Source organism: Panthera tigris, chromosome A2 (genome assembly GCF_018350195.1).
Source record: "Panthera tigris isolate Pti1 chromosome A2, P.tigris_Pti1_mat1.1, whole genome shotgun sequence".
Taxonomy (NCBI): Eukaryota; Metazoa; Chordata; class Mammalia; order Carnivora; family Felidae; genus Panthera; species Panthera tigris.
In genome coordinates, this window is record NC_056661.1 from 48,895,447 (window position 1) to 48,922,641 (window position 27,195).

A 27,195-nucleotide genomic window follows, 5' to 3' on the forward strand; every position below is an offset into this window, starting at 1 on the left:
AAGGGAGCTCTGTTTTCAGAAATTGTTTTTTGCCCTAGCACGGTCAGCCCATGTCACCAGTTTTACCATTTTGATTAGCTCACCCATTCCAGAACCTGACTGTAGAAATGTTTTGCTCTTCGACCTGTTGAATTGTCTGTCCAGTTGCCTAGTGGAAATGATATTTGATGTAGTTTGGTGATAGGGCATTTATTAGAGAGGGAAAAGAGGTGGCATAATACTGGACTACAGAAATGCTCTATAGCCTTGGTTCTCAGTCTTTAGAATGTGAGAATCTCTGGGGTGCCTGGGTGACTCAGCTGGTTGATCAATGGACTCTTGATTTCAGCTCAGGTCATGATCTCATGGTTTATTGAATTGAGCCCTGCATCAGACTCTGTGCTGGCAACGCAGAGCCTGCTTGGGATTCTCTCTCTCTGCCCTTCCCCCACTCATGTGCACATGGACACATGCTCTGTCTCTCTCTCTCTCTCAAATAAACATTAAGAAAAGAATATGAGAATGTCCTGGCGAACTTGAAGGGAAAGTAACAGGGCTGACCTACCTCCATGAGCCTGATCTCTGTTTCTTCATCAGCTCTCCAGATTGTGATGCCCACCAAAATCTGACTCACTACTTTATGTATGGAAGTCAAAAACTGGGGTCTAGAAACAGGTTAATTTGGGTCCAGATTTCTCTCTCAGCCTTAGTTTTTACCTCAGAAGTGGAGATATGGTTAGTACCTACTTCTTAGGATTTATGTGACACTCATAGAGGAAATGGATATGAATGATTATTTTTATAACTATTAGTGCAAATCTCTATGACTAAATAGAAATCTGACAAAGATTTTGATGTCTACTCACAAGAATAACTTACTCATATTTATTCATTCATTACATAAATGTTTATGCCATTGGTTTATTAGAATTCTTGTGGCAATTCTAGACAGCATATACATAGAAGATGGTTCATTTATATTTGTTGATTTTAAGGCCTCATCATCCTGGGAGATTTTGTAATGCGAAATGCTTCAGTATTCTTATGACAAAGCACATGCTGTTCCAACTGAATAAATGTCTAATCTCTGTCCTCCCCCCCACTTCCAGTTAAAACCTATTTTTCCCTTTTCTCATATGCATTTACTTCCCCCAGCAAGCCCTCTTTGACACTCTAAGATATTTCTCTCTGTCTGCATGTGTGTTTGCTCCCACAACACCATGTACCCTTCCTTCATAGAAACCATCATAGTTGCAATTTTATATTTATTTAAATGATACTTTTCAAATTCCATCTTCCCCATCAGGCTAACTATCATTCTGATTTATCAATCTGATAAAAACCCATGTATGTTTTAACCCAACATTTGTGAGTGTAGAGAATTGTGCCTGTCACAGGGTTACGTGCTCAGGAGATTATAATGGATGGGTGTGGTTATTTTACAACCAACAGTTACCATTTTACTCCACACAATGCTGAGTACTTGACAAATAATAGCTCATATAATGCTTGTAACAGCACGAAATTAGGTATTAATTTTAATCCTGTAATTAATTTTAATATGTAAAAAAACAGATTAGGAAACAGAGACACAGAATAGCTGAGTCATCTGTTCAAGGTCATACAAGTGGAAAATGGGAATTGTTGGTGTCAGACTCACACAGTGTGTCTCTGATGTCTACATTCATCTGTACACTATGTGGCTTCCTGGAAGGAAGTATGGCTCTCACATGGCGTGGCTGTTGAGGTCTTCAGGAAACCACTCAAAAGTGAATATATGCTGAGTTACTACTTGGGGGCTCTGAGTGTCCCCATCAGGAGCCATGGACCTTCAGAAGAGGTAATGAAGACACAGGGCTATTTCAGGTTACCTTTTGAGCAGCACTAAGACACAGCAGCCAGATTGAAATTCCAGGCTGGAGAGCCCAGAATGGTAACAGGACATACAGGTGAGGAACAAAGCTTTGGAGGCTGCAGAGGGGCCCAGAGCAGCAATGCTCAGGAATATAAAGACACAGCAAGCACACCAGGAAAATTCACCAGCAACTGATACAGCATGTTCTATCCTCCTGGGCCATCTGCAGGCTATAAGATGGCAAGGCAAAGCTCCTGCCATACTGAGCCAGGTACTGAGCAAAAGTTTCAACTATAGAAGCAAAGCAAAGACCCTCTCATCTAAACCAAGGCATAAATTTGAGGCTGAGAGGGTGACAATACCGAGATACTATAAATCAAGCTAGAACTGCTCAAGTCCCACCCACTGAAGTTTAGGATTTGCTCAATCATCCTTCTTCTCAAAGTATGGGCAGGAAGCATGAGTATCAGCTGGGGCTTGTTAAAAATGCAGCATCTTTCGCCCCAACCCAGACCTCCTCAATCAGAACCTGCATCTTAGGAGATACTCAGGCAATTCATATATACGTGCATCTGAGAAGCAAGAGCGGTTCTCAACTTACAGGTGAGGTAGGCATCAGGCCCACAGGGAGGAGGAGGAGGGGGAAGGGGGAGGAGGAAGTTAAGTACCAGCCATATATATATGTATATGAGAAGGAGGGGGGTTTTGGTTCAGAAATGTTGTCCCTTTTCCGTTTTCTGCTGTGGTGTGTACAGACAGCCCTCACAGTGCTTGCTTGCATTCCCAAAGTCTGTTTATTCACACTCAGAACAGAGGGAGGTTTTGACAGCTGCTTTCCTTTCTTTCTCTTTTTAAATGTTCCACAATCACCTACCTGTGCGTTAGCCACACATAGTCCTTCCTTCTTCAACGGGCTTTTTCATTTCCAGCAGACACAGGATTCAGAGAGAGGCGTTTTGAACCGGTAGACATTTTCAACAATGGGGTTTTCTCTAAAGATGTTTTCTTCTGAGCTGGGGCAGGTATGTATCTTTGCTAGAGTTTGAGCCATTTTGGTAGTTTCTATTCTGAGGCTGGTTGGAATTCAGAGCTGTGGCATGTGGCCGAAGGATTTACTTCTGAAGCTCCTACGTGTTCTGTTGAAGGCACTTCTTCCTGAGGTGTGTGTTGTTTTGGCGTTGCACAGAGAGAGACTCAAGGTGCTGTGATAAAGAGTGTTTTAGCTGTTTGACTACATTAAAAAAAACGACCTCAGATGTTACTGGTTTAACAACCACAGTTGTGCAACAAGAGCTGGTCTCGGCTAAGTGGTTCTTCTATTGCAGTCAGCTGGAAGGCTGGAAGGGCCAAAGGAGTTCTGCTGAGCAGGGTGGAGACTGGTTGGGCTTCTTCCACATGATCTGCCGTCTTCCTGTTAAATGTATTCGAGCACAGCAGCAGGCTTCCAAGAAAGAGAATTCCACAAAAACAAGCTTCAGTGAGCACAGGATTTCCCAGTGTCTGCTTGTGCTGCACCTGTCAGTGTCCCCCGGATAGGGACACGGTGCCTAAGAGGCGGACTTTACTTGGGTATGAAACCCCAGAAACATGTTCCAATCCGGGGCCATTTCCACAGTCTACCACTGTTGATTCTTGTTTGGTTTTGTTTGTTTGTTTGTTTGTTTCAGGCCGGGTGGGGTTGGGAGGAGGACAAGGGGCAAAAATGGTGAAAAAAGTGAAAGCTAGTCACCAGTCACCATATATGAGTGTGTATATGTATATACATGACTGCATGCACACATTTAGTGTTCTTGGAAACAGGCGGGACTCCTCTATTTTCCCCCCAAAGATTCTCCTTTGTTTAGGTTACTCTATATAATTAGGTTACTCTATGTAAGTTATCTGGAGGCAGGGTTGTGGGAGAGAAGCTAAGCAGAAGGAGGATTTTCAGACAAATAGCTTAATCAGTATTGGTATTAGAATGTGATCACATACTGTAGCCAGATTAGTTTCAAATCAGTTAGGGGAGTGGCTATAAAAGGACAGTTAGCCAGCATATACTGACAACAGCCTGGAAAGTGACCTTAGGAATGTCAAATATTCTTTATTTTCCTCAAAATATTATGTAATCTCTTATGCTTTGTTTTTCTCTTTACTCTTTGTTATTTACTTGTTTCAATTTTTCCATTTATAGTAGGTTTAATATATGTCAGGCCATGAATTTGGTTCTGGCCATGTAGTGATAGAGTTAACCTGATATGCTTCTCTCAGGGAGTTTAGAGTCTGGGGCTTTTTCCCCCCCTTATGGCCTTAAAGGGAACAGAGAGTGATTTAAATAATGTGAAAACAAGTCTATTTCCTGTGGTTGTTAACCTTGAACTGTAAGTTTCCAATGTCTTCCCACAACTACAAACAAGATGCTGGGAGGGAAGGAGGTAGTGTTGTCTTTATTTCTACAGGAAGATTAGGATGAGGAAGGCGTGGATTTGCTTATGTTCCCCTGAGCTGCAGACATTAGTGGAGCTGGTCCTCAGGCCTACCCTGGTGTTATTGAATCTTGTCTGATCACTATAAGACCTTGTGGCTCCATTGGAACATTTAAGGCTGCACTACTAAAGAGATAGAAATTCTCTGCAGACATGGCCTCTTGAGTTTCTGTTCCTCACACACATCAGTTCACTCAGTGAATAGCACTGAGCTTTATGTTAGACTGCCACTTACTTAGGGCCTTTGCAGAAACTTTGATTTTGATTAAAACATCAATTATATAATGGGACATTGCTAAATGAAAGGAGGGCTTAAAATGATACTCACCGGTCAGTAGATCACATAATCAGAGATGCAGGATGGCCTAATGGTTGACCTTGGGCATGCTTTTATTTCATCTGAACCTCTATTTTCTCATCAGCAAAGTGGGAAGGATAGTAGTTGCTTATAGGTTGTTGAGATGAATAAAAGAATCCAAGAATAAAAGAAGCACAGAATCCTATCCACAGTAAGCCCCGAAATGATCAATTATTATCTTGATTATGAAGATGCTTTGTCCATAGTCTAGCATCACTAGAGATAGAAGGTTTGTTGTGTCATTGCTAAGGTCTGTGATGCAGATTTCACTGTAGCAATGTCATTTTGTAGGCCACATGTCTGCCTAACAGATTGAACTAGGGATTTAGCCATAGGTTAGCACTGGAATTCTTTTCTTTCTTTCTTTCTTTCTTTCTTTCTTTCTTTCTTTCTTTCTTTCTTTCTTTCTTTTCTTCTTTCTTCATCCAAAAGCATCCAGTCTACTAAAACAAAGAAAAACCATCACTTGTTTTTTTATTTCCCAATGTTCCAGCAGTGGCCCACAAGAAATGACCTTCTCATTTAACTCTCTTTAGGGTTTGATGCCTATTTTACGTCACGCACACTTGAAAACAACAGAAGAAACGTATGGTTTGCTGAATACTGGGAGGAAAACTTCAACTGCAAGTTGACAATTAGTGGGTCAAAGAAAGAAGACACAGATCGCAAATGCACAGGTAATTTCATTCTCATTGTCCTTCTCCTGTTACTCTACGTGGCCAGCATTGAAATGTCTGCATAGCTGACAGAAGGAAGCTTGGCTGGAGACAAATTGAAAAAGTAAATTGAATTTTACTAGATTGTTCAGAAAATGGAACAGGAGCATAAGTCTTGCAGGACAAGAGAAGTACAGACAAAATTGTATTCTTTTCTGCCTGTCCATCTAGCAGGAATTGACATGTTCATTGATTCTTGGAATTCAAAAGGGTCATGTTGCTTTGAATGCTCTCAGTGATAAATATTAGTTCATGTTTTAGCCAGGAGTATGAAGTCATCTTCACAAAGACAAAATCTGGCAAATCCCTTATCAGCACCGGATTTAATGGTTATCATGGACTGTACTGTGTTTTTGATTAAAGAAACAAAATACTTGGTTTTAGAGTAATGAGAATTGCACTGGATTTCCATAACATCCAAGTTAATGAGTCATCTGCTATTGAAAATACACTTAAAAATATTTAGGGGGTCATCTGGCTGGCTCATTCAGTACAGCATGTGACTCTTGCTATTGGGGTCATGAGTTCAAGCCCCACATTGGGCATAGAGTTTACTTAAAAAACAACAACAACAAAACTTCCGGCAACCTCATAGGGAACCTTGCGTAATTATTCCAAATTTAAAAACGTGTATGGGATGCCTGGGTGGCTCAGTCAGTCAAACTTCTGCCTGGAGCTCAGGTCATGATCTGACAGTTTGTGAGTTCAAACTCCACATTAGGCTCTCGGCAGTTACCACAGAGCCCATTTCAGATCCTTTGTCTTCCTCTCTCTCTCTCTCTGCCCCTCCCCCACTCGTGCTTGCTCTCTCTCTCTGTCTCTCTCTCTCAAAATAAACATTTAAAAAGTGTGTATGCCATACATATATATGTATATACATGAAGTAGTCATAAAACAAAATTATTCACTGATGCATTCACAAATATTTATTGAGCAACTCCTTCCTGTTGAGCACAGTACTAGGCACCATGATGTGATTTGTAGCAAGCCAGGTAAAGACCCAGCTTTCATGTTGTTCAGGGGGTGGTGGGGGAAGATTGACATTATTCCAGTCATCTCTCAGTGAATACATAATTACAAATTGCAGTAAGTGTCCTGAGGGCTATATGGGCATATAACCAAGAAATTTCCCTTGTATTGAGGGCAGAAGCTGTCTCAAAAGACCTCCTTGAAGAGTGAGTAGGTATTCGCTAGTTAGGAAAGGGTAAGGACAGATAGGAGAATTTCTTACAGAAGAATAACATGGCAAAGAGCTTATAGCAGTAGCAATTATGGTACCTCAGAGTATAGGAAAAACAAATACCTGACAGAAGTACAGTTAATAGGACAAATGTGTGAGCTGAGGCTGCTAGTGTAGACATGTGAAAAAGGAATAAGCCACGTGGGGACATATGTGGAATTTGATCTTTCCCCTAAGAGTACTGGAAACTGGGGGTGGGGTGGGGGAAGGGGAGGAGATGGGAATTGGGGGGGTGCAAGGGGTTACAGAAGCATGTGATGTATTCTATCTTATCACCTGGCTGTATATCACATGTCAATACCCAATTTCATACTTCAGTACCCTTTATCATTTGTAGTGATGATCTTGAAATACCACAAAACCCTAAAATGTTTTTCTGTATAATCTAGAAAAGCACACTCAGGTTGGATACACTAATGTTTAGTTTGTGGGTCTTTGAATATTGGTCATCCAGATACTGTAGACTGACACATTCAACAAACACCTATTAATGAGGAATAATGCATGTGAACCATGGTCCTAAAAACATCACAAATGGTGTGAGGATGCTTAAGTTTAGGTCTTTTCTTCAAAGTGTTTTTGTGAAGGAAAGATAAAAAACAGTGATATGAGTAAAAATAATACAAAATCAACATATTGCATGATTAGATAAATAACTCAGTAAATTACAATACCAGCTTAACCATTCTCTAGACCATTATGTGTAGCAACAGTGTTTTCAGAAGTATGATCTTTATAATATTGTAGGAAAAAAAGAAAAAAATTATTTCAATGTTGACTAGACCTGGGTGAAACAAAGCTCTCAAGAGGAAATTCATTAGACATCTGCATAATTTGTCTATATGACAAGCAACATCCAAGTGTACCAGAAGAATCTAGATGACTGATGACAGTTTTTTGGTTTCTTCTGACATTTTGCATTCTGTAGAGTCTGGAAGGTAGATTATCTTACGCCCATTAGGCCTGTTCTAAGGCCAAGCCCCATGCTCTTAGTGTTTTAACACTGCTGTTTTATTTGTAGTCACATTTTCATGCTAATTGTCAAGAATTGCAGTTAATAAAAATAAGCCCATTATCCTTTTTCAAAAATGAATATAGAAGAGTTTTTCATATCCCACTCCTTCCATGTGACAAATCTCTGATCACATTTACTAAATTACCTGTGACCCCAAATTATTTAAATAATGTCTTTGCTCTCTTTCCTTCCTTACCACTTTCACAGTTAGATTTGCTGTATTGAGTGGAGACAAATACTATTACCATCATTGTGTCTCTTATTCCCGTTATTGGATTTGAATACATGGGAGGTCGTGTGTTTCTTTCTTGTACTGCCTTTCTTAAATCCAACTAAACCCATATTTTGCTTTGCAAGTATTCACAAAATACTGTTTACAAAATTGTGGCCTTTAGCAACAGTTGACCCTTAAACAATTTGTGTTGGAACTTCCGGGGTCCATTTAAATAGATTGTTTTCAACAAAGACATTACTATAAATGTTTTTTTCTCTTATGATTTTCTTAATAACATTTTCTTTTCTCTAGCTTACTTTATTAGAATATAGTATATAATATCTATGACCTACAAAATATGTGTTAATTGACTATGTTATTGGTAAGGCTTTTCAACAGTAGGCTATTAGTAAAGTTTTGGGGGAGTCTAAAGTTAGATGATTTTTGACCATGCAGGGGATTGGAACCCTAACTATGCACATTGTTTAAGACTCAACTGTATGCTTCGACTAGGAAATGGAATAATGGGAGGAAAAGTGTGCTGAGATTAGCTAGACGAGAGGGAAGGAAGAGATGGAGAGAAGTGACAGATGGAATTGTATTGATAAGAGTTCTTGAAACCATGGTGTGAAATTAAGTTTTAATGATGGAAAAGAATGGGTAAGAGAGGGAAGTGTGGATGGGCTTGAGGGTGTGGGTGATGAAAGGGAAAGCTGCTTTGGTAACCAGGTTTTGAAACACTAGAAGAATGGGTACATTGGAAAGAAATATCCAGATGAAGAAGCAGGCTGAGTAGTCTGGCATTGCAGACAGTGAGTCTGGCTCCAGGCAGTGTAGGTAGTGCATGTTCTGAGAACTGCAGAAAACAACCCACCTCACAGATTTTTATCTATCACTGGGCTCTGCTAAAGAATAAGAAAGTCTTGGGGCCCCTGGGTGGCTCCGTCGCTTGAGCCTCTGAGTCATGATCTTGGAGTTCGTGGGTTCAAGCCCCACGTTGGGCTCTGTGCTGACAGCTCAGAGCCTGGTCCCTGCTTCAGATTCTGTGTCTCTATTTCTCTCTGCCCCTCCCCACTCATACTCTGTCTCTGTCAAAAATGAATAAACGTTAAAAATTTTTTTTTTAAAAACAAAGAGGAATAAGAAAGTCTTAAAATACCCCTAGGATTTAGGCACACATTAAAATGCCAACTTGTTTTTCTATTTTTTTTTACATAGTCTCTTTAGCCATAATGATGAGCCATAATAATTCCATATTAGCCTTAAGTAGACAATGAATGAATCAATCATCTGACCAGACAAACTTTGAGGATGAGATATGGGTCCCATACTATTTGGAGAGAGCAAATACCTGTGGTAACAGAAATGCAGTGGGATCTGAAAGGCCAAGGTGGTAAAATGTCATGAAAGGAAAAATGATGAAAAAATGATATATTATTAAACTATGTACACTTCATAATTTAACTGGAAGCTAGATGTGCATGAATTCTTATAGAAACTTGCCTGAACAACCAGGCGATTCTTACTCTTATAAATTATCCATATGTGTTTAAAGTCTCCTTCAAACAAGGAAAGCTATCGTGTTGTTCAGTATTTTAAGAACATTCAACTTTGCCTGATAAACCAATTCCTAGTTCTCTCAACCTTAAAAGCTAGTCATTCTTCATCCCACCTTCACTGGTGATTGCTCAATTTTCACTGATACAGATTAATACTTGCCAGCGACCCATCCTGCTCATGGCTGATCTTACCTACCATCCCCCAAGGGCACATGAGTTAAGTTTACTGGTGGTTTAAGCTTTCATAGAAAACAAACTCTAACAAATACGACGGTGTTTCATAGTAGCCACACATTTTGTCATGGAGCTAGTGCTACCTATACACAAAATAAAATAAGTATCCTTCTAGATAATTTTAGTAAAAAGTAAGTTCTTCTAGATACTTTAAAGAATAAAATAAGTCCTTCTGGGTACTTCCAGAAGTATACTTCTAGCCTATTTGTTGTCTGGGGACAGAAAGATTGGATGTCATTTTCTTTCTTGAGCTTCCCCATTCCCACCCCACTGGCTAAATGTGTTTACCCTTAATACCAGCTAGTAGATTGTTGACACAAAGACCAGTTTAAATTATGATATTTTGGGGAATGACATGTTTTTATGGGGATAACAAGGTTAAGGAAAGAAGGAAAAGTATACAGGTGGTGATAATTCTGAAAAAGACATTGAGGCCATCTTGGAGTCCAGAAAATCACTCTGTTGAAGAAACCAGAGTTTTGGGCATGAAGGAGGCCTGGGTTTGTGTTCCAGAGCTATTTCCCAATGCTCCTGTGAGAGGTTGGACATTATTTAATTTTTCAAAGCCTTTTCTCATCTTTGAAATGGGAATAATAAAACTTTAATTCCAACTTTAATGGTATCAATTACCTACTGTTTGGAGCTGAATGCAGTTGCCTGTGAGGGTTTCATAAAGATCCTATTGTCATATGTTAGTGCTATAGAAAATCAGGGTGTATATCAAATTCTTCCAGGAAAATAAAACCAGGGAATTGAATAAGCAAAGTAGATACAGGAGCTTTTCATTGGGATACACCGTGCATAGCAATATCAAAAGTTGATAGGCAGCATGGAACTTCCTTTTCTGAATGGAATATGAAACTCAGGGTTTAAAGAATTTCAGTTTCATAATGTAGAGTATGTGTCTAAGCATCGCTGGGCCTTGGACTGACTGACCCCCCCCCCCCCTGCCCATGGACCAACTTTTGTACCATTGTCTCTCTGACATGCTAGATCTTTATGTGGTTTGTAGCATCTCTAAGGTCTTTGCTCTGAAACCCATTTTTTAAGCTCAGAAGGATGTTTTGAGAATCTGAATGTGCTTGCCTATTGCAGCCCATAAAAATTACCACTCTGTCATATCTTAGGACTTAAACAGAACATTTGTGTGACTAATATTACTGTTCTGCCAACTGCCACTTTGTGGACACTGATTCATCAGAGTTACCTCTTAACTGAACAGAAGGAACTCAGTATTTAGAAATCTATCATCCCATGAAGGGACAATTTGACTTTCAAAGATTTGTTTTCCTTTTGAGATGACAGAGGATGAATAAATTGATGATTTTTTTTTTAATAAAAAGCCATTGTTTTCCATTGCTAGTGCTTAGAAATCACAATTCAATTTTGATTGGAGTGCTTAATCAGTCAATGTTTACTGTGGAAAGAGATCAGAGGCTTAAGAGCATACTCTGGTAAATGTTCACATTTTGGGAGAATCCTTAAATTATCTTTATCTGGACACCTCCCTTGTCAAAACTAAATAGTTTAAGTAAAGGTCACTTTCTTGGTGGGGCCAAAAAAGTCTTTTAAGAAATGCTGTTAATGAATAAACCATATTTTTCTCAAGGCTTCCTTCATTTCACATGGGACCCAGGCCCATCAGAGCCTATATAATTTAACAAGTCTGTCAAGACAAAGGAATAACACTTAAGTAAGTCAAGTGCTTTGAGAATCTATGTGCAGAAAGAATTTAGGACTAATTAATTTTCCTGCCATTTTATTTTATTCTGAATTGACCTTTAATTGTTATATAGATGTTATATTGCAGCACCTAATTTACTCAGCATGATTGTGGAATCCACGTCAAAATGTTAAAGATAATGTCTAACCATTTGGTACTCGGACTTTTTGAAGTCCTTTTGATGAGAAGCAAATTAAAATACATTTTTATACCGTTGTGCTTTTTAAATACAACTTCAAGGCAGATTAATTATGATTGAGTCTGCATGTAGCAGCCATTAGAGAATCCTGTGTTAATATGTTCTTCATTAATTTTTGTATTCTGACTTATCTCTAGAAATGAAAACATTTGTTGATGTTTCTCTTGCTGCCATCACCCTTAAGTTTGCCTCTAGCTCCCTTGTTAATGGCTGGTTCCTATCATTGTGGGAACTGGAACTGCATGAGTCAAATTAATATGAATTTTTATTTATTAATTTATTCACTTAAAAATAAATGTTAAATAAGTATCGAATATCTGAGAATCACCACAGAAAGGCTCAGGTGTTCTTGTTTTGCACTGGTTTCAACCAGTGTTGTCAATGGACCAGTCCTTGTGGTTTTTATTATGTTTTTGGAAGAACTGCTTCTGCAACAACATCAGGAAACCTTGAAAAAAGTATAGGTTTATTCTTATGAGACCTTGAGATTACACAGTGGGGTGGTGGGTGTAGAGAGAAAATACTCAGGACCCTGTGGTTCTACTTTAATTGAGATTCAGGGTGGGGCCCATAGTTTGATTGGCTTATTCTTTATTGGTGAATTTAAAAAGAAATAGTGAGAGGAGCACCTGGGTGGCTCAGTTAAACTTTCCACTTGGGCTCACCTCATGATCTCACAGTTCCTGAGTTTGAGCCCCAGGTGTGTTGCTTCACTGACAGTGTGGTACCTGCTTCAGGTTCCCTGTCTCCTTGTCCCTCTGCCCCTCCCCTGTTTGCACTTTGTCTCTCTCTGAAATAAATAAATAAACAAACATTAAAAAAAAAACCATAATAGTGAGAATTTAAAATGCAGAAAGAGAAAAGGAAAGTGGCCCAAACTGTTAGTTATTGAAACCAACCAAGATCTAAAATAAAGGAGCCTCACTGGGGGAAGGTCATCAGGACTCCTGATCTGTTCCTGTGGCTGGCAATGTATGTATTGAAGATAGCTCTCTTTGTAAAGGATGCCTTTGCAATCATTGCTTTTGTCAGGCACTTGAATTACAAAAAAAGAGAAGAAAAGAAGGAAAGAAAAGAAGGAAAGGACAGAAAAACTGTCAGGGCTTACACTACAATCCAATCCACCCTGTGATGCCAAAGCCTGAAAGTTAATGATGAGGACATTAACTTCTTGGGTAGCTGATAAGCTGAAAGTCAGGGGTAGGCACATTGTAACCCAGAGAGTACACATCAAAATAGGATTATAGTAGTAAACCCAATAATAATTATAGAGGCAGTAGTCTGAAATCTAGTCTGTAACCATTGTCTCAAACAAGGAGGGTTCAGCCATGGAAGTAGGTCTATAATCTCAGCGGTGCACCCTGATAATCTGTTCAAAGATTTGAGTAATACTGGGAAATATTTTATCACCTTGGGCCATCTGGTGTAAGTAGATTTGAACCTGTTCTGAGTTAGTAGATGATTCCATGTCATTGAATGAGTTTCTTAGTGCTGAGAATAGGTCAGTTCAATTAAAGAAGGCCACAATGCAGTTGGATTACCCATGTGAGGCCTATGTGATACAGATATTTAATAAGCATTTCTATGAAAACAAAAGAAAAGCAATGGTTAAGAATTGGACATACTAGAACTCTAGCTTCTGAGTTCTAAATGCACCCATTTGAGAAGACTTCACAGATGGGAGGCTCAAAGCATCTTCAGATGAGGTGAGGATAAGCAGTGGCAATCTGCTAGATTTTGTTGGTTTGTGGTTTGTATGTTTCTGCTCATCAGAGGACTGGACAAAAATTGGAAACTTTTTTTTGAGAATTGTGGTCAGATATTGGAGGACATTGCAAGAATTGAATATATAGTCCAATGTACAGGTAGAAAACAAAACCTCAACAACACTTAACAGAACTAGAGTCTAATATCTGCAGCATATCTTACGGTTTCTACTGACCTATCTTTCCACCTATAATTACCTCAGTTTCTATCAGAAATAACCATAATTAAATCCAGTTTCTTTCACTAATCATGGCCTGATGACTTGGGTAAATGCAGCAAGAATAATGACTTACCATATAGGTTTTTAAAAGTCTGCTTTATTGGAATCTTTTATAAGGAATTTTATTACTTTTTTTAACATTCATTCATTTTTGAGAGACACCGTGTGAGTCGGGGAGAGACAGAGAGAAAAAGAGACCTAGAATCTGAAGCGGGCTCCAGGCTCTGAGCTGTCAGCACAGAGCCTGAGATGGGGCTCCAACTCATGGACCATGAGGTCATGACCAGAGCTGAAGTCGACGCTTAACCGACTGAGCCACTCAGGCGCCCCACATGCATTCTTATAAGGAATTTTAGATTGAACTTTGAACAGCCTCTCTAGGCTAAGAAGCTAAACCAAGAACTTGGCATCAGACTGCCTGGAATACCTATAGATGGGGTGGATTCCTGTCTACTTGAGGTCTCCAAATATCCTGAGTTTCCTGGACCTGTCAGTAAGTGACACCTGGTGAGGCCACTGTATGCAAGTACCACCCCATTTTTCCAAGGGGCCTTTTTGGCTCCTTCAAATCAACTTTAGTTCCTTAAAGCTGTGTGGTCATACCTGAATGTATGCATATCCCTCTCATACAGGACATTCCATTCAAAGCCTTGGTAATACAACTAGTGTTTCCAACTGTGACCTGTTAAAAACACAACAGATCCTTATTGAACTTATGCAAATAGCCATATTACCATGAAAATAAGATACTCACTGAGAGTTCCCAAATTCTGGAGGTATCAGGTAGGGAGAAAAAGATAAATGTTTCATCTTTGTTCACAAAGATAAATTCTACATTACTGTAAGTTATAAATAGCTTAGGAGAAAAGGTCTCTTTATATGCAGAAAACAAAAGATTAAAGAACCAGCAATATTTCAGACAAAAAGTCATGAAAAGTATAATCATCCTTATCAGTTCATTCAGTCCCCATGTAATTCTTGTTGATCTTTTGTTAGCAGTTTCAGGAATCCAGTTTTTTTCCTTAGAATTCTATAAATTCTTACCCAGGTTGTACTGGTATGATTCCAAAGAAATCAGAAACCTACATTCTGAAGCACTGGCCAGAGTTCTTTCCATGAATTTCTCTTAAAATGAAGCATTTTTGCAGGAACGCTTGAGAATTCATTGACAAGGAAATTAGCTTATTTCTGGAGCAGACAACATTTTCAGATGAAAAGTAGCATTATAAGTGATAAAAGTATACCAAGACATTCAGATTTTTAGGAATTTCATACAATTTCTAGGATACATAAATTAATAACATTTACCCATATAATACAACTTAAGAAGGTTTGTCATCCCTTATTTCACAGCTTCCCATATAATTTAACATATCAAATAAGCCTAATTAGTGTAACATCCATCTCTCTCTCTCTCTGTCTCTCTCTCTCTCTCTCTGTCTCTCATTTCTAATAAGGAGAAAGAAGACATCATGAAATTTTCCAGGGAGCCTCTGAAAAAAACCCAGATTTAGTTCAAGGTCAAAAAGACTTAATTTTGAATTTGATTTGAGTGAAGTTTGTCAAAAACATCAAAAGATTTGGACACGTGGTCAAATAGGATCATAGGTCACCATGAAACAATACTCAGTTATCCACATAACCAAAGTGACAATTGTGTTTGCAAGTGAACACAAAAGTTATATAGTCTGTGTGTGTGTGTGTGTGTGTGTGTGTGTGTGTGTGTGCGCGCGCGCATGTGTTTTAAAATAACTTAGCTCTTTTACTAAAGAAGGGCCAGCCTTCTTAAATAATCAAAGACCTGATAAGAAACACAGGAAAGTATTTTGAGAAGACACAAAATATTTGTCTTCCATACAGATTACTTCAGAGGTAAAGAAAAACCTTTATAACCTCACAATACCTAAGCAAGAGCAGGTACATAGTCTAAGAAAACTTGACCTTTCAGCAGAAGAAAACTGGTTTAGTTTTACATGAATACATTTGGTATTAAAGCTTAATTTTAAAATCCTGAAAATAACAATTTAATTGTTGGCCAATTTGACCACACAAGATAAAGTTCTTTTTTCCTAACTTTCTATACCATATTGTCCTTTGTTTTCTCTTTCCCATTCTAAAATAACTAATTTTACAATAGGACATATTTACTTTTTTCCCCATAACAAAAATGTATCTGTTATTTCATACCTTTTCTTAGCTAAAAACACATCCTACTTTCCTTGCATACAACTGTTTCCCTTATTTCCAGTAGCCTTCATTGTATGTATGTGTATATATATATATATATATATACACACACACATATATATATACGTATATATATGTATGTATGTGTATATATATATATGTATGTATATATATACACGTATATATGTATACGTATATATATATAGGAATTTTTAACCCTCAAAATCCTTTATTTCTGGTGACAATTAATTGCATAACTTTGAACTACCTATTAAACTAGCATTCTTTAGTTTGGCAAGTATATGAATACACTTCATAATTTCTAGAGGTACATTTTTTTTTCCAATATGGCCTACAATAAGTTCATGGGTAGATACAATTATCTTTAGTTGCTCTAAAAAAGAAGCCATGGGAAAACCTGTTTTCAGTAATGTATTTTTCTGTGTTTTATCTTACTTAGAAGTGATCTAGGTATTCAGTGAATTTTCATCATTGAAATTAGCAAAAACTCTAAGGGTTTAAGTTAGTGAAGAGATTTAGAAAACTTTTTAAGTAGACCGATCATAAAACAATTTTTGCTAAAAAGTTCACCTGAAGACTTATCTCACATCTATTGAATTCACTTGTTCTTAACAACCATACTTAGATCGCTCATGAAAATTTCCTAGAAATTGAAAGCAGTTAGTCATCCTTTTAAGTTATCTTTCTAGCTGACAAATTTTGTCAAGGAGGTAACATGAGCTTATTAGACTTTGAGTGAACTTAGTTAAAATAGAAGGTTTACTACTTATGCTGATAACTCTAAAGACATGACTGTGTTAATTAAACCAACAAATTTAAACTAGTTTTTATTTACCGAAAATTATCCTAGATTACATGAACTTGAAAAAATATTTGGGTTAGTTTCTGTTACATTTCTGGAATTTAGAAATACTTAATCCATAAGTGCTTATTTTTAAGCCGTTAAATTGAGCTCTTCTACAAATTCTGGAAATCCTATCCAAGGGTGGGGAAATACTGTATCTGTAACATACGTACATACCTAGACTTCCATAAGCAGACAGAGACACTGATCTCTTGCTTTCATTCCAAAACTGAAGCCATGAAGCAGAAATCATATAAACCTCACTAGTTTCTAAGCAATCGTGTCTTTGGCAGACAGAGCAAGTTAAAGTTACCTGCCTAAAAGATTTTTGTTAATATTGGTGGAGAAGAATTTTAACTTTTTAATTTATCCTTGACAAGTAATCTTACAGAGGCTGTGATCTAGAACCTTTGTTTTAAAAGATTTCTTTGCTTCTTTTTTTTTCCCTTCATTCTCCAACAAGTTTTAGTTCCCTCCTAGGGTGTTTACATTTCAAAGACGTGGTAAGATTTTTACCTTCAGGCGACAACTTTCTCCTAGGAGTTTGAGTGCCTTTGGAATAGTTTTGGAATTCCCAATTAAAATGTAGTAACAGCACCTTATAATTAGGGGGAGTACCTTGGGGAGAATAATTATCTGGACCTAGGGTCAGATGGGACCTCTTCAAGGTTGGAAACCGAAAGGGGATCTTTTGGGTCCCTCTGGTCGTGGAAATGATAACCCCCTGGAACCACACCATTTTTGCACAGTAGGAGAAAGCCTTTATATTAATGTTTTCCACTCGCTGTGAGCTATAGCGGTGATCACTCTTTTGGAGGCATGGGCATGGTGCCAGGCAGTAAATATCCAAGTGAGGAGAGGGGAGACCCTGTTATAAATATCAGTGGCTTCAGACACCTTTGTCTTCCATTTTCTTTCGTCTTCACTAGAGGCCTCTGTGACCAGTCAGCTTTTCCCTTGCTGGCAGGGATGCCTCATGAGGTGTCTTTCTGAGTTCTGCCCTGATCAGGGAAAGCCAAGGGGGCTCAGAATTGTGCTGTATCTTTGTGAAAATGAGCAGATAGCCCTGATGGATCTTTCAGAAAGTTACAGATTTGGGGTCTTAAGGGATAGTGGTCAGTTGATTGATTTTGGCAGCTATAACAATTTAGAACCCATTCCAAACAAACAAGAAAATCTGGAATACCAAATTAGTTCCCCTGTTGCCTTCTTGTTGCATAAAATCTTAAAGAAAGATTTGAATTTCACTCAAAGTATAGTGTGTGTGTGTGTGTGTGTGTGTGTGTGTGTGTGTTTTATTTTCTACTTCTTGATTTTTCCCCTATCCTAATTTTATGTGTTACTACTGGAACATTTTGGATAATGTCACTGTGAGCTCTCTCTGTAGTTGGGTGCTTTCTTTTCCAGGGTGTCTGGAGAGATGTCTCTGAGATTGGGATCTTCTTCCACAAGTGCGATAAGCACTGGATCTTTAGAAAAAGCCCCTAGGCCTCTGGAGCATATACCACAGTGCTGGCCCTTTGGTATGCGTGGCATTGAGTAACACTCAGGAAGAGTCGCTGAGGTTTTGCGTTTATCAAGAAACTAGTGGGATGCCTGGGTGACTCTGTAGGTTAAGTGTCCAACTTCGGCCCAGTTCATGAGCTCATGGTTCATGAGTTTGAGCCCTGCATTGGGCTTGCTGCTGTCGGCACAGAGCCCAGTTCCAACCCTCTGTCCCCTTCTCTCTCTGTCCCTCCCCTGCTCATGCGTGTGCGTGTGTGTGTGTGTGTGTGTGTGTGCTCTCTCTCCCAAAATGAATAAATACACTAATATCAAGGAACTGGTGTACTTTCACATGGTTCTTAGGAGGCACTGGAGTGAGATGTTATATTTGGCAGTTAAGTTTTTTAGGGAATGTCTTGCCAGGGATTGGACCCAGAATATCTCATTGGGTCAGAGGACAAAGAGCAATAGTAGTTAGTAGAGCAGTGACACGGAGACTATAAGGTCCCGGTTAGGTTTTCCCTCCTGCAATGCCATTGCTTTCTGGTTGTAAGGCTCTTTGACTCTCCTTGGCTAGGACATGTAGTCTGGGCACAAGCCACAAACTCAGTGATCGCAGGTCGGGGTCTCCTGTCCTCTGATAAGGGGAATCTTTTCCTCCTGCTCTTCACCCAGAGCCTCTCCTTGGGTGGTGACAAAGGCCTTGCAATCCAATCCACCCTTCTTAACCCTCCTTGGCCTTGAGGCTTGGAGGACCTCTACACACATTAATGGCCAATTAAATCCTTTGTAATTAGTAGTATAATAGTCTCATTAGACCATATGGCCTTGATTACAGCACTCTGGGGAGATCATTGGATTTCTATGGCAGCTGTAACCTGCGGGTTTGGATACTGCAGGTAATACACAACACAGGCAATATGCAAGAGCACACAGCAGCAAGAAGGACGCCAAGCAAATGGTCCTCCTTTCCCTGATGGTGGTACCCACCTGAGTTAGGTGGTTAGCAAGCAAGTTGTAGTTGCAGGGTGTTCCCCTTCATTGATTGCAAGAGTAATCATGCATTCTTGCCAGTTAATACCAACTGCTTTTGAGCTGATGTCGGACGCTCAATAACTGGTGTTGTGACTGGTCTGGCCTTTGGGGTTCTCACGATGATTTCAGGACACCTCTCATCAACAACCATCAGGAAACTTTGAACAAATAGGTGTTTATTGCTTACAAGACTAGAAATTACACAACATACCTGAGGCTACACAGCAAGGTTGCAGGAGGAGAGTAAGAGGGCATGTGCACATGGGCCTGGTGTTCTATTGTTATTAGTGCTCGGCGGTGGGGGGGGGGGGGTTATTTTCACAGGCTGACTTCGTATTGGTGAATGAAAACATTAGAGTGATCATTTAAAGTGTGGAAAAAGACAGGCGGTCCAAATGGTTACCTAATCAATCTAGATCTTTAAAACAAAGGAGTCTCAGGTTAGAGAGGTGGCCAGGATCTTTATATAGTTGTGTGGTTGGCAAAGTATTTATTGGAGAGAAAGGTCTTTGAAGTGGGTGCCTCTGCCTTACAAAACAGAAAAAAAATAAATAACTGTCAAGGATTATACTACAGAAATACAAGTTTGTGGATTTAGTATAGCATTTGATAGTATGTATTTGGGTGAATTTACTAATAGAATTTAGCTAGATGAAACAATAATTAAAATAGAATCTCCCAAATTAAAATTATTTGAATGTCACATCTGAAGTCTTCATTGTTCTTGGAAAACTTTAAATTCTTTTTGAAACAGGACTATTGGATAAAAACCCCATGTCCATAAAAGATGATTATGTTTCTAGTAATAGTCTAACAAAAAAGGGCATCTTCGTGTAAATGCCATAGTAGTTCTATGGCTTTGCCTTTAATGCATTTAAATATTAAAGTTTACATTATTATATTATTTTAAAATCAATACACTTTTTTAAAGGGATTGAAGAACAAAAATGTGGCTTCTTTTTGATGGGCATAATCTCACTAGCTATGTCAATTGTCCCACCAGATAAATTTGAGGGAAGATGAGCAACATGGTGGCAGTGCTTGATTCTGAGAGTATGATTAGTGTAGCCTCTCCTATGGCTGTCTATTAAAGTAGGTACAATGCTCAGAAAACAAAGCCAGCGTGTAAAAAAAAGCAACTTCTGATTGTTTTTTATAGTTTCCCTTTGTTTTCAAGACTCTATTTCAATGGTTTTTTGAAATTTAATTAGTCTTTTTACAGTCTGTTCTACCTGGTCAGCAGGGTTGAATCATAGTTAGAGGCTTTTTCAAGGCCAGAATATAGGAATTGCTTACAGAGTCCCTTTGTTCTGTGCCTTTGACGTCTTTCCATGACTTCTGACTGTGCATGAATCCACCTCAAGGAATGTACCTTGCATGTGCTGGCCCTTAGTGGAGATTTGAAGGTGTCTATAACTGATGCTGGGTCCTAGCCTCAGGGTGTCTCCAGGTTCCCTTCTGATTTTGATTACTTCCATGGCCTTCCTGTGACATGGTTGGGGAGATGGCAAGCTTAGGATTCTTTACAGGTGCATACCCCAGCATTCAACTTGATGCTTTCCCCAGTCTCTCTCTCCTCATCTTCTATTTCTGAATGTCTTTGTTAGAAGTGAGGGAAGAGGCTAACTTAGATCCAATCCCATCGTTGCCATCCTCTTGTATTTGGTAGATACTGTGTGTCCTGAAAGATTGCAGCTTTTGGAGCTCAGAGCCTAGTACTGACCACATGATGCTGGCTTTTAAAACTGAAAAGTCCTTTTTTTTTTTTTTTTGTCTTCCTGTGGTATGTTATTCACTAACTAAAAAGCACTAAATGAGAGCTCTGTCGCTTCCAAGGCTGAGAGATGGAGTTACAATAAAGGAAGAAGGGAAGAAAGAAAATGAAGGGCACATCCAAATAACATGTTAGGGGTGCCTGAGTGGCTCATTGGGTTAAGCATCCCACCTTTGATTTTGGCTCAGGTCCGTGACCTCAAGTTTGTGAGATTAAGCCTCACATTGGGCTCCATTCTAGGCATGGAGCCTGCTTAATATTTTCTCTTGCTCCCTCTCCCTCTCCCCCTCTCCTGGTCCTTCTCTCACCACACACGTTCTCTCTCTTGCTCAAAAAATAAAAATAGAAGAATATTACCGTACAACACAGTATTAGCACAACCAAGGTATAAGAGATATGGATGGCAGGGCAGGCCCTTGCCTTTACTAAATGGTACAAATATAGCACTAAACTCCTAAAGTTCGTTTTCCTAAATTTTGCCCAGATACCCAAGGTAGGAGCTGGCTAATCTTGAGCCTTCTGAAATAGATGTTTATAGGACCCTGCAGTAAATAAATTCTGCGTTTCACCACCAACCCTGCAGAGCATATAAAAGGGTCTCCACCACACATCATTTTACTTCAAGCTGTGCTCCCTCACATTCTTCTCAGCACACCAAAGCATCTGTAGGAGTTGTGCTTATTTCTGTGCAGACCCAAGCCAGGCAGTGGAACACCAAGCTGAAAGTCCGGGTTACCCAGGAAAAATGGTTTCCATAACTGTTAGAAGCCATAATTACTTGAGCTGTGTGTCATTTCTTTCTCATTAGCTCCGCTATGCAATGGCTTTGAAAATGGTAGTTATGGCCTTTCCAGATTCAGTAAGTCTGTCAGGCTAGGCAGTTAATGAGAAGGAATTTGTGAACTAGGGGAATTGATGGGTAGGCATCTAATCGGCATCACTCCTTGTAAACAAAGTGTCTCTTCGAAGCAATAGAAGTATTATAAATGGGATGCTTAGAGTCATTTTAGTAGGTATGAGAAAGGGCTGTTGAATGACTTATCAAGTATCATCAAGCAACTTTGAATGGAATATAGCTTTCCTCACGAAGAGTTTCTAATAATACAGGTTTTCTTCTGCTTTTTCCCCTTTTCCTCATCCAAAGAGAAATAAGGATACTAAAAGCATTTTAGGTTTTTATAGTGTCTGCAGCATCATACTCATTTTTTTTTTTTTTTAGAAAATAAAAACGTTCTCACCGAATAAATACCTACCATGTATACAAACCCGGCTTTAAAAAACTTGGAAGAGCAACTTGTAACTTTGTCTCATTGTTTCTAGTAACAGTAGATCAGGTATGTGGATGAACACAGGGTGAGGCTCCCCATTCCTTTATCCTCAGATAGTACTTCTTTGCTTCCTGGGCGCTGAGCGCTTGTGCTGACTTGAAGGATAGTGACTATTAGAAACATGCTATTTAAGCTGCCTGAAGTCATAGGTAGTTGACTCACCAGGGGCAGGTTACTGAAACATTCTGAGCCTCTCATTTCCTCTCATTTCCTCAAGTGTAAAATTGAGATAAAAATAGCCCCTGCAACATGGGATCCTGCACAAGGGTAAGCAGAATGGTGCAGCTCGGAATTTGCATGCTCAGTGGGTTTAGATGCCATTGTTGTTGTGGTTGGAGGTGATGAACAATGCCACCTTCGGCCTAAAAAAATAAAACAAAACAAAAAACTCCTCTCTCAGTTGGAATTCGCTGTCCTGTTATTTTCATGCCCAGACTTGTTCTTCGTTTACGTATCCTTTGCCTTCTATATAGCTATACACATATCAAGACACTTTGATGTGTTTATATCATCTAATTTGATGCCTGTATCGACCTTGTGAAATAGACGAGGCAGCTGTCAACTCCTTTTTACAGAGTAAAACGAAACAGAACTGAAGGTTGGAGAAATCCTCTGAGTTCCATGAGAGTATGGTTGCTAATAAGGAAATGTAATAACCCCAATGGTCTACATTCATTCTCATGAATTCTGTCACTCATTTGTTCACTTAACAAACGTGTGTGGTCAGGCCTGTGCTGGAGGTGAGAATACAGGCTTTGCTTTCAGGGGCATCCATTCCAGTATGGGAGGCAGAGAGGAAACCAAAAGCTGATGAATAAAATAATTAGAAATTGTGACTAATGCCGTGAAGGAAACAAACAAGCAGCTGAAGTAGAAAACCACAGTAAAGAACTGTTGCAGAAAAGTAGGCCTGGTAGAGATCACCACAATAGCCCTGGCTGTCCCTGAAGGTTTATTATGCCCATTTCTCAGATGAGGAAATTGTGTCTTGCTTGGATGCAACCAAGTGATCACTGTGCCCTTTGTCCTCTAACACCTGGTTGCCTTTGGACTCAGGGAAAACTGAGTGTGAATAGGCACTTGCTCATTTTGGGTAACTTCATGGTTTTGTTTCTATAGCAATTCCCTTGCTTTGTGACACCCAGCCACATAAAGGCTCTTAGCAGAACATATTTAAAATGACCCTGGATTGGTCTGTTTGATCCTTTCTTATAAACAGTACAATGCAGTGGAGAAACAAAGTTGACCTCATTTCTTTTCTCCTCTCTTGAACTTAAAACGGGGCATTGTTTACCAGTTTATGCTCAAACTTTATTATATTGATGACACATTAGTAGCTTGCACAAAGAGAAAGGCACAGGATTCAAACTCCTCGTCTCATAATTACACAACAGGGAGTTGCAGCCCTGACCGTAAAATTCTCTCCAAATGTATCTTATCCCTGTGGGATTCCCTGTCCTTGTATAGTGGGACACATGGACCCACAGTCTTATCAGAGCAGACGGTGGAGACTGAAATAGTGAGAGCTGGAGGAGGTACAAAATGATACCTTGAAGGGGATGCATACCAAGAGTGGATTTGCGGTTAGAAGTGTTCTGATGCTCTGGCAGAAGTAGGCAATTTACTACGGAAGGAAAATGTTGAATTACACGATGATATTGCTTTTTCATCTGAGAAAAATGAAACTGTCACGAGCAAGTTTCAGGCAAGTTTATAACAAATGGCTACATTTTAGAAACAAATTTTTTTTTCAAAAAACATACAAAGAAAAAGAAAATTATTCCAAGAGCCAGTCTGAAGCAGTTCTCCTTCTGCGCATACAAGCGTACACAAATCATGAGGACAAATACCTATTAGATTTGTGATGTTTGACAACCTGACTATGAACGTGGCTACAGAAATCACGCTTCCAACATGGACTATATTTCAATATATTCTTTCTTTCCCTGGACAAGTTTTGAGATTGCAGAAAAGTAGTGAATTTTAAGAAGTGCTCACCACCCAAATTGGTGCTATTTTTAGCATGTGGTAATCATGTTATCTCAATACTTGAGGCATTTCAATATCCATATATTGTTCACTGGAATAAAACTAAAATTCTAAGCCAGGTTTCCAGGGTCCCCTGTGGCAGGGTGCCATCTCCTATTTCTGCAGCTCTGAACTTGATGTAGTTGTATAAAGGCACTTGGATTTTCCATACCACAGGGCCTTTGTATGTGCTATTGCATCTGCCCAGAATTCTCTTTCTTCACGACAGTGGATTAGTTTGGCTACTTAATACTTCCTCACACTTTACATCTTAAGAGTGTCACCTCTTTGAGAAGCCTTCACTAATGTTCCCACCACCATGTAGGTAAAGTTCTTTGTTATCATCTTCCCACTTACTCGTCTTTGGCCTGCATTTGTGTATGTTTGTGATGGTGTCTGCATTAGTTGGAGTATGTGGTGAATATCTCTTTATTGTACTCAGCTGCAGGCTCATTGAAACGAGGTACCCATGTCTCTGTTGATGACCTTCTTTACACCACCAGCCCCAGCTCAGATTGGACATAGAGTAGGAGTTGTCGAAGCATTAATTTAACTTTTTTTAAAATTTTTTTAATGCTTATTTATTTTTGACAGAGAGAGAGAGAGAGAGGGCGAGCAAGCATGAGTGGGGGAGGGGCAGAGAGAGAGGGAGACACAGAATCCAAGGTAGGCTCCAGGTTCTGAGTTATCAGCACACAGCCCGTCGCGGGGCTCGTGGGGCTCGAACTCACAGACCGTGAGATCATGACCTGAGCTGAAGTCAGATGCTCAAATGACCGAGCCACCCAGGCGCCCCTATTTTCCTTTGTTTAAAACAAAAATCTGCTTTGCATAAAACATGTCAATGCGATTGATCAAATAGGGAGGAAAGGGGGCAAGTGATATGTGCCTGTGTTTTCCTAAAGGTGTCCAGTTTCTTGTACCTAAGAGTACTGAAACAGAATCTCTGATTTATAGAGTCAGTTTGGGCAAATGGATTGAATCAAGGGCTTTGTAGGATTTATTGGGCTGCACATGTTAAATGTTTCAGAAGCCCATTATGTTGTTTTTTACAAGACACAGAAAGAACATAGCAAGATCTGCATTTGTTTCAGTTGACAAGTGCTCAATTTTAAGTAAAAATGTGGAAACTCCAAATCCAATAAACTATAATATATAAAACATTCCTCCCTCTTAAAAACAAAATCACAGGAACAGAGGAATAAGAACACATCAGCCTCCCAACTTTGACCATATCCTTCCCTCTACTGATTATTGCTATTCTCATAACTAAAGAATTGCTGCATTTTATACACTCTGAGGAAGAATTTAGATTCAGGGCCATAGTAACATAGTAACAAAAATTATAGTAACACAATAGTAACAAAAACCATAGTAACAAAAATTATAAAGTAGCCAATGCTTATTAGATATTTAAATGGGAGTCTCTCATCTGACAAATGAATCCGTGAATACGTATCTAAATGAACAAACGCTTTAGCTTTTTGCAACTTTTACATTTAAGACTTTTATTTAGAGCATCTTGTTTAAAAATAATTACAATAAGCCCTGTTTATGAGTGCTTGGCATGTATGAGCCACTAGCTTAATTACTTTTCATAGACAATAATGATCCTCAAAATGAGTATTAGATTTTTGTTGTCAACTGTTAGTTGAGGAAAATGAAACAGATTTTAACTCTTTTAATTCTCACAACAACCCTCAGAGCCATTTCTTTAACTGTTTCATAAATGAGGAAGTGGAAGCACAGGAAGTCACGGTGACTTGCCCAAGCTCACATGGCACAAAATGGTAGCTAAGCCTTCGGGAGCTTCATGACATCACATGTTCATGGTCATTTGGTTAGAAAGTGGCAGAAATAGAATCCAAACCTAGGTCTGGCCTGATGTCACTGTGTGGGTTGTTATTTGTGTTTTTGTTTGTTTGTTGTTCTGTTCCAAGCATCCTCCTGAGTAGAGACAGCTCATAGTGAAAATGGTGTAATGCCAAGACATTCAGACATTGAGGATCCAGCTTTGGATCCAAAGATGGGCTTTGAACATCTGCTTTAACCTTCAGTGTCTGATAGGAGCTCTGTATCATGGGCTTGTCTACTACTGAGTTGGCCAACCAAAGTAGAGTGTGTCTATCTTTTAGTGCCTTTGCTACCCTGCAGGAGAGAAGGGACATGGAGAAAGGAAAAGCAGTTGTCCTTGAAAGGAGTTGAACTTCTCTGATGGAGTAAATTGTAACATAATAAACTCCAGGCAAGTGTTCCACTAAGACTATTTCCCCTCTCCTGGGAGAGTTTCTTTGATTGTTCATCTGTATCTAATTTTCTTCTGATTTTAACACCGGAATGTGTGTTGTTGCCTTAAAATAGGAATTGCAGCTCATCGGTTCTTTCCTATTGACTAGTGCTCATGGAAACACAGAATTTCTTTTTAAAAAAATATTTATTTATTTATTTTTGAAAGAGCGAGCAAGTGAGCACAAATGGGCAGGGAAAGGGTAGTGAGAGAGGGGGAGAGAATCCCAAGCAGGCTCTGCACTGGCAGTGCAGAGTGCGATGTGGCTTCATCTTAAGATGAGGTCATGAGGTCATGACCTGAGCAGAAATCAAGAATTGGACGCTTAACTGACTGAGCCACCCAGGTTCCCTGGAAACACAGAATTGCTGGTGACATCACTGGGATTTGTCACTATGGTCTTAGCAAAGGAAGGAGGCCTTTTTGTGTTACTTCATAGTCCTTGAGAAAACTTCCAATGGGCACACCAAAAATTCTGGCAATCCTACAACCCTAACATGGTGACAATAAGAAATTCACATAATTTAATTTTTAAAAAATTTCTAAACCGTCAATATTGTACTTAGAGCTTGCTTATTTTGAGTATTCTGTGATAGTTCTATGAAATGATATGATACACCATCACTTGTTGAGTCTTTACTTATATTGTGCCCAATGTTAAC

At 39.2% G+C, this 27,195-nt stretch overlaps 1 protein-coding gene across 5 annotated transcripts in view; it reads left to right on the forward strand.

Moving 5' to 3' along the window:
* GRM7 (glutamate metabotropic receptor 7) overlaps nucleotides 1-27,195 on the forward strand; it is an 860,397-nt gene that overhangs the window by 533,937 nt on the left and 299,265 nt on the right. For all 5 annotated transcript variants that reach the window (XM_042979452.1, XM_042979450.1, XM_042979448.1 and 2 more), the window contains one exon: nucleotides 5,194-5,334. In XM_042979452.1, coding sequence (XP_042835386.1) covers nucleotides 5,194-5,334 — 141 coding nt within the window. The remainder of the gene's footprint in view (nucleotides 1-5,193; nucleotides 5,335-27,195) is intronic.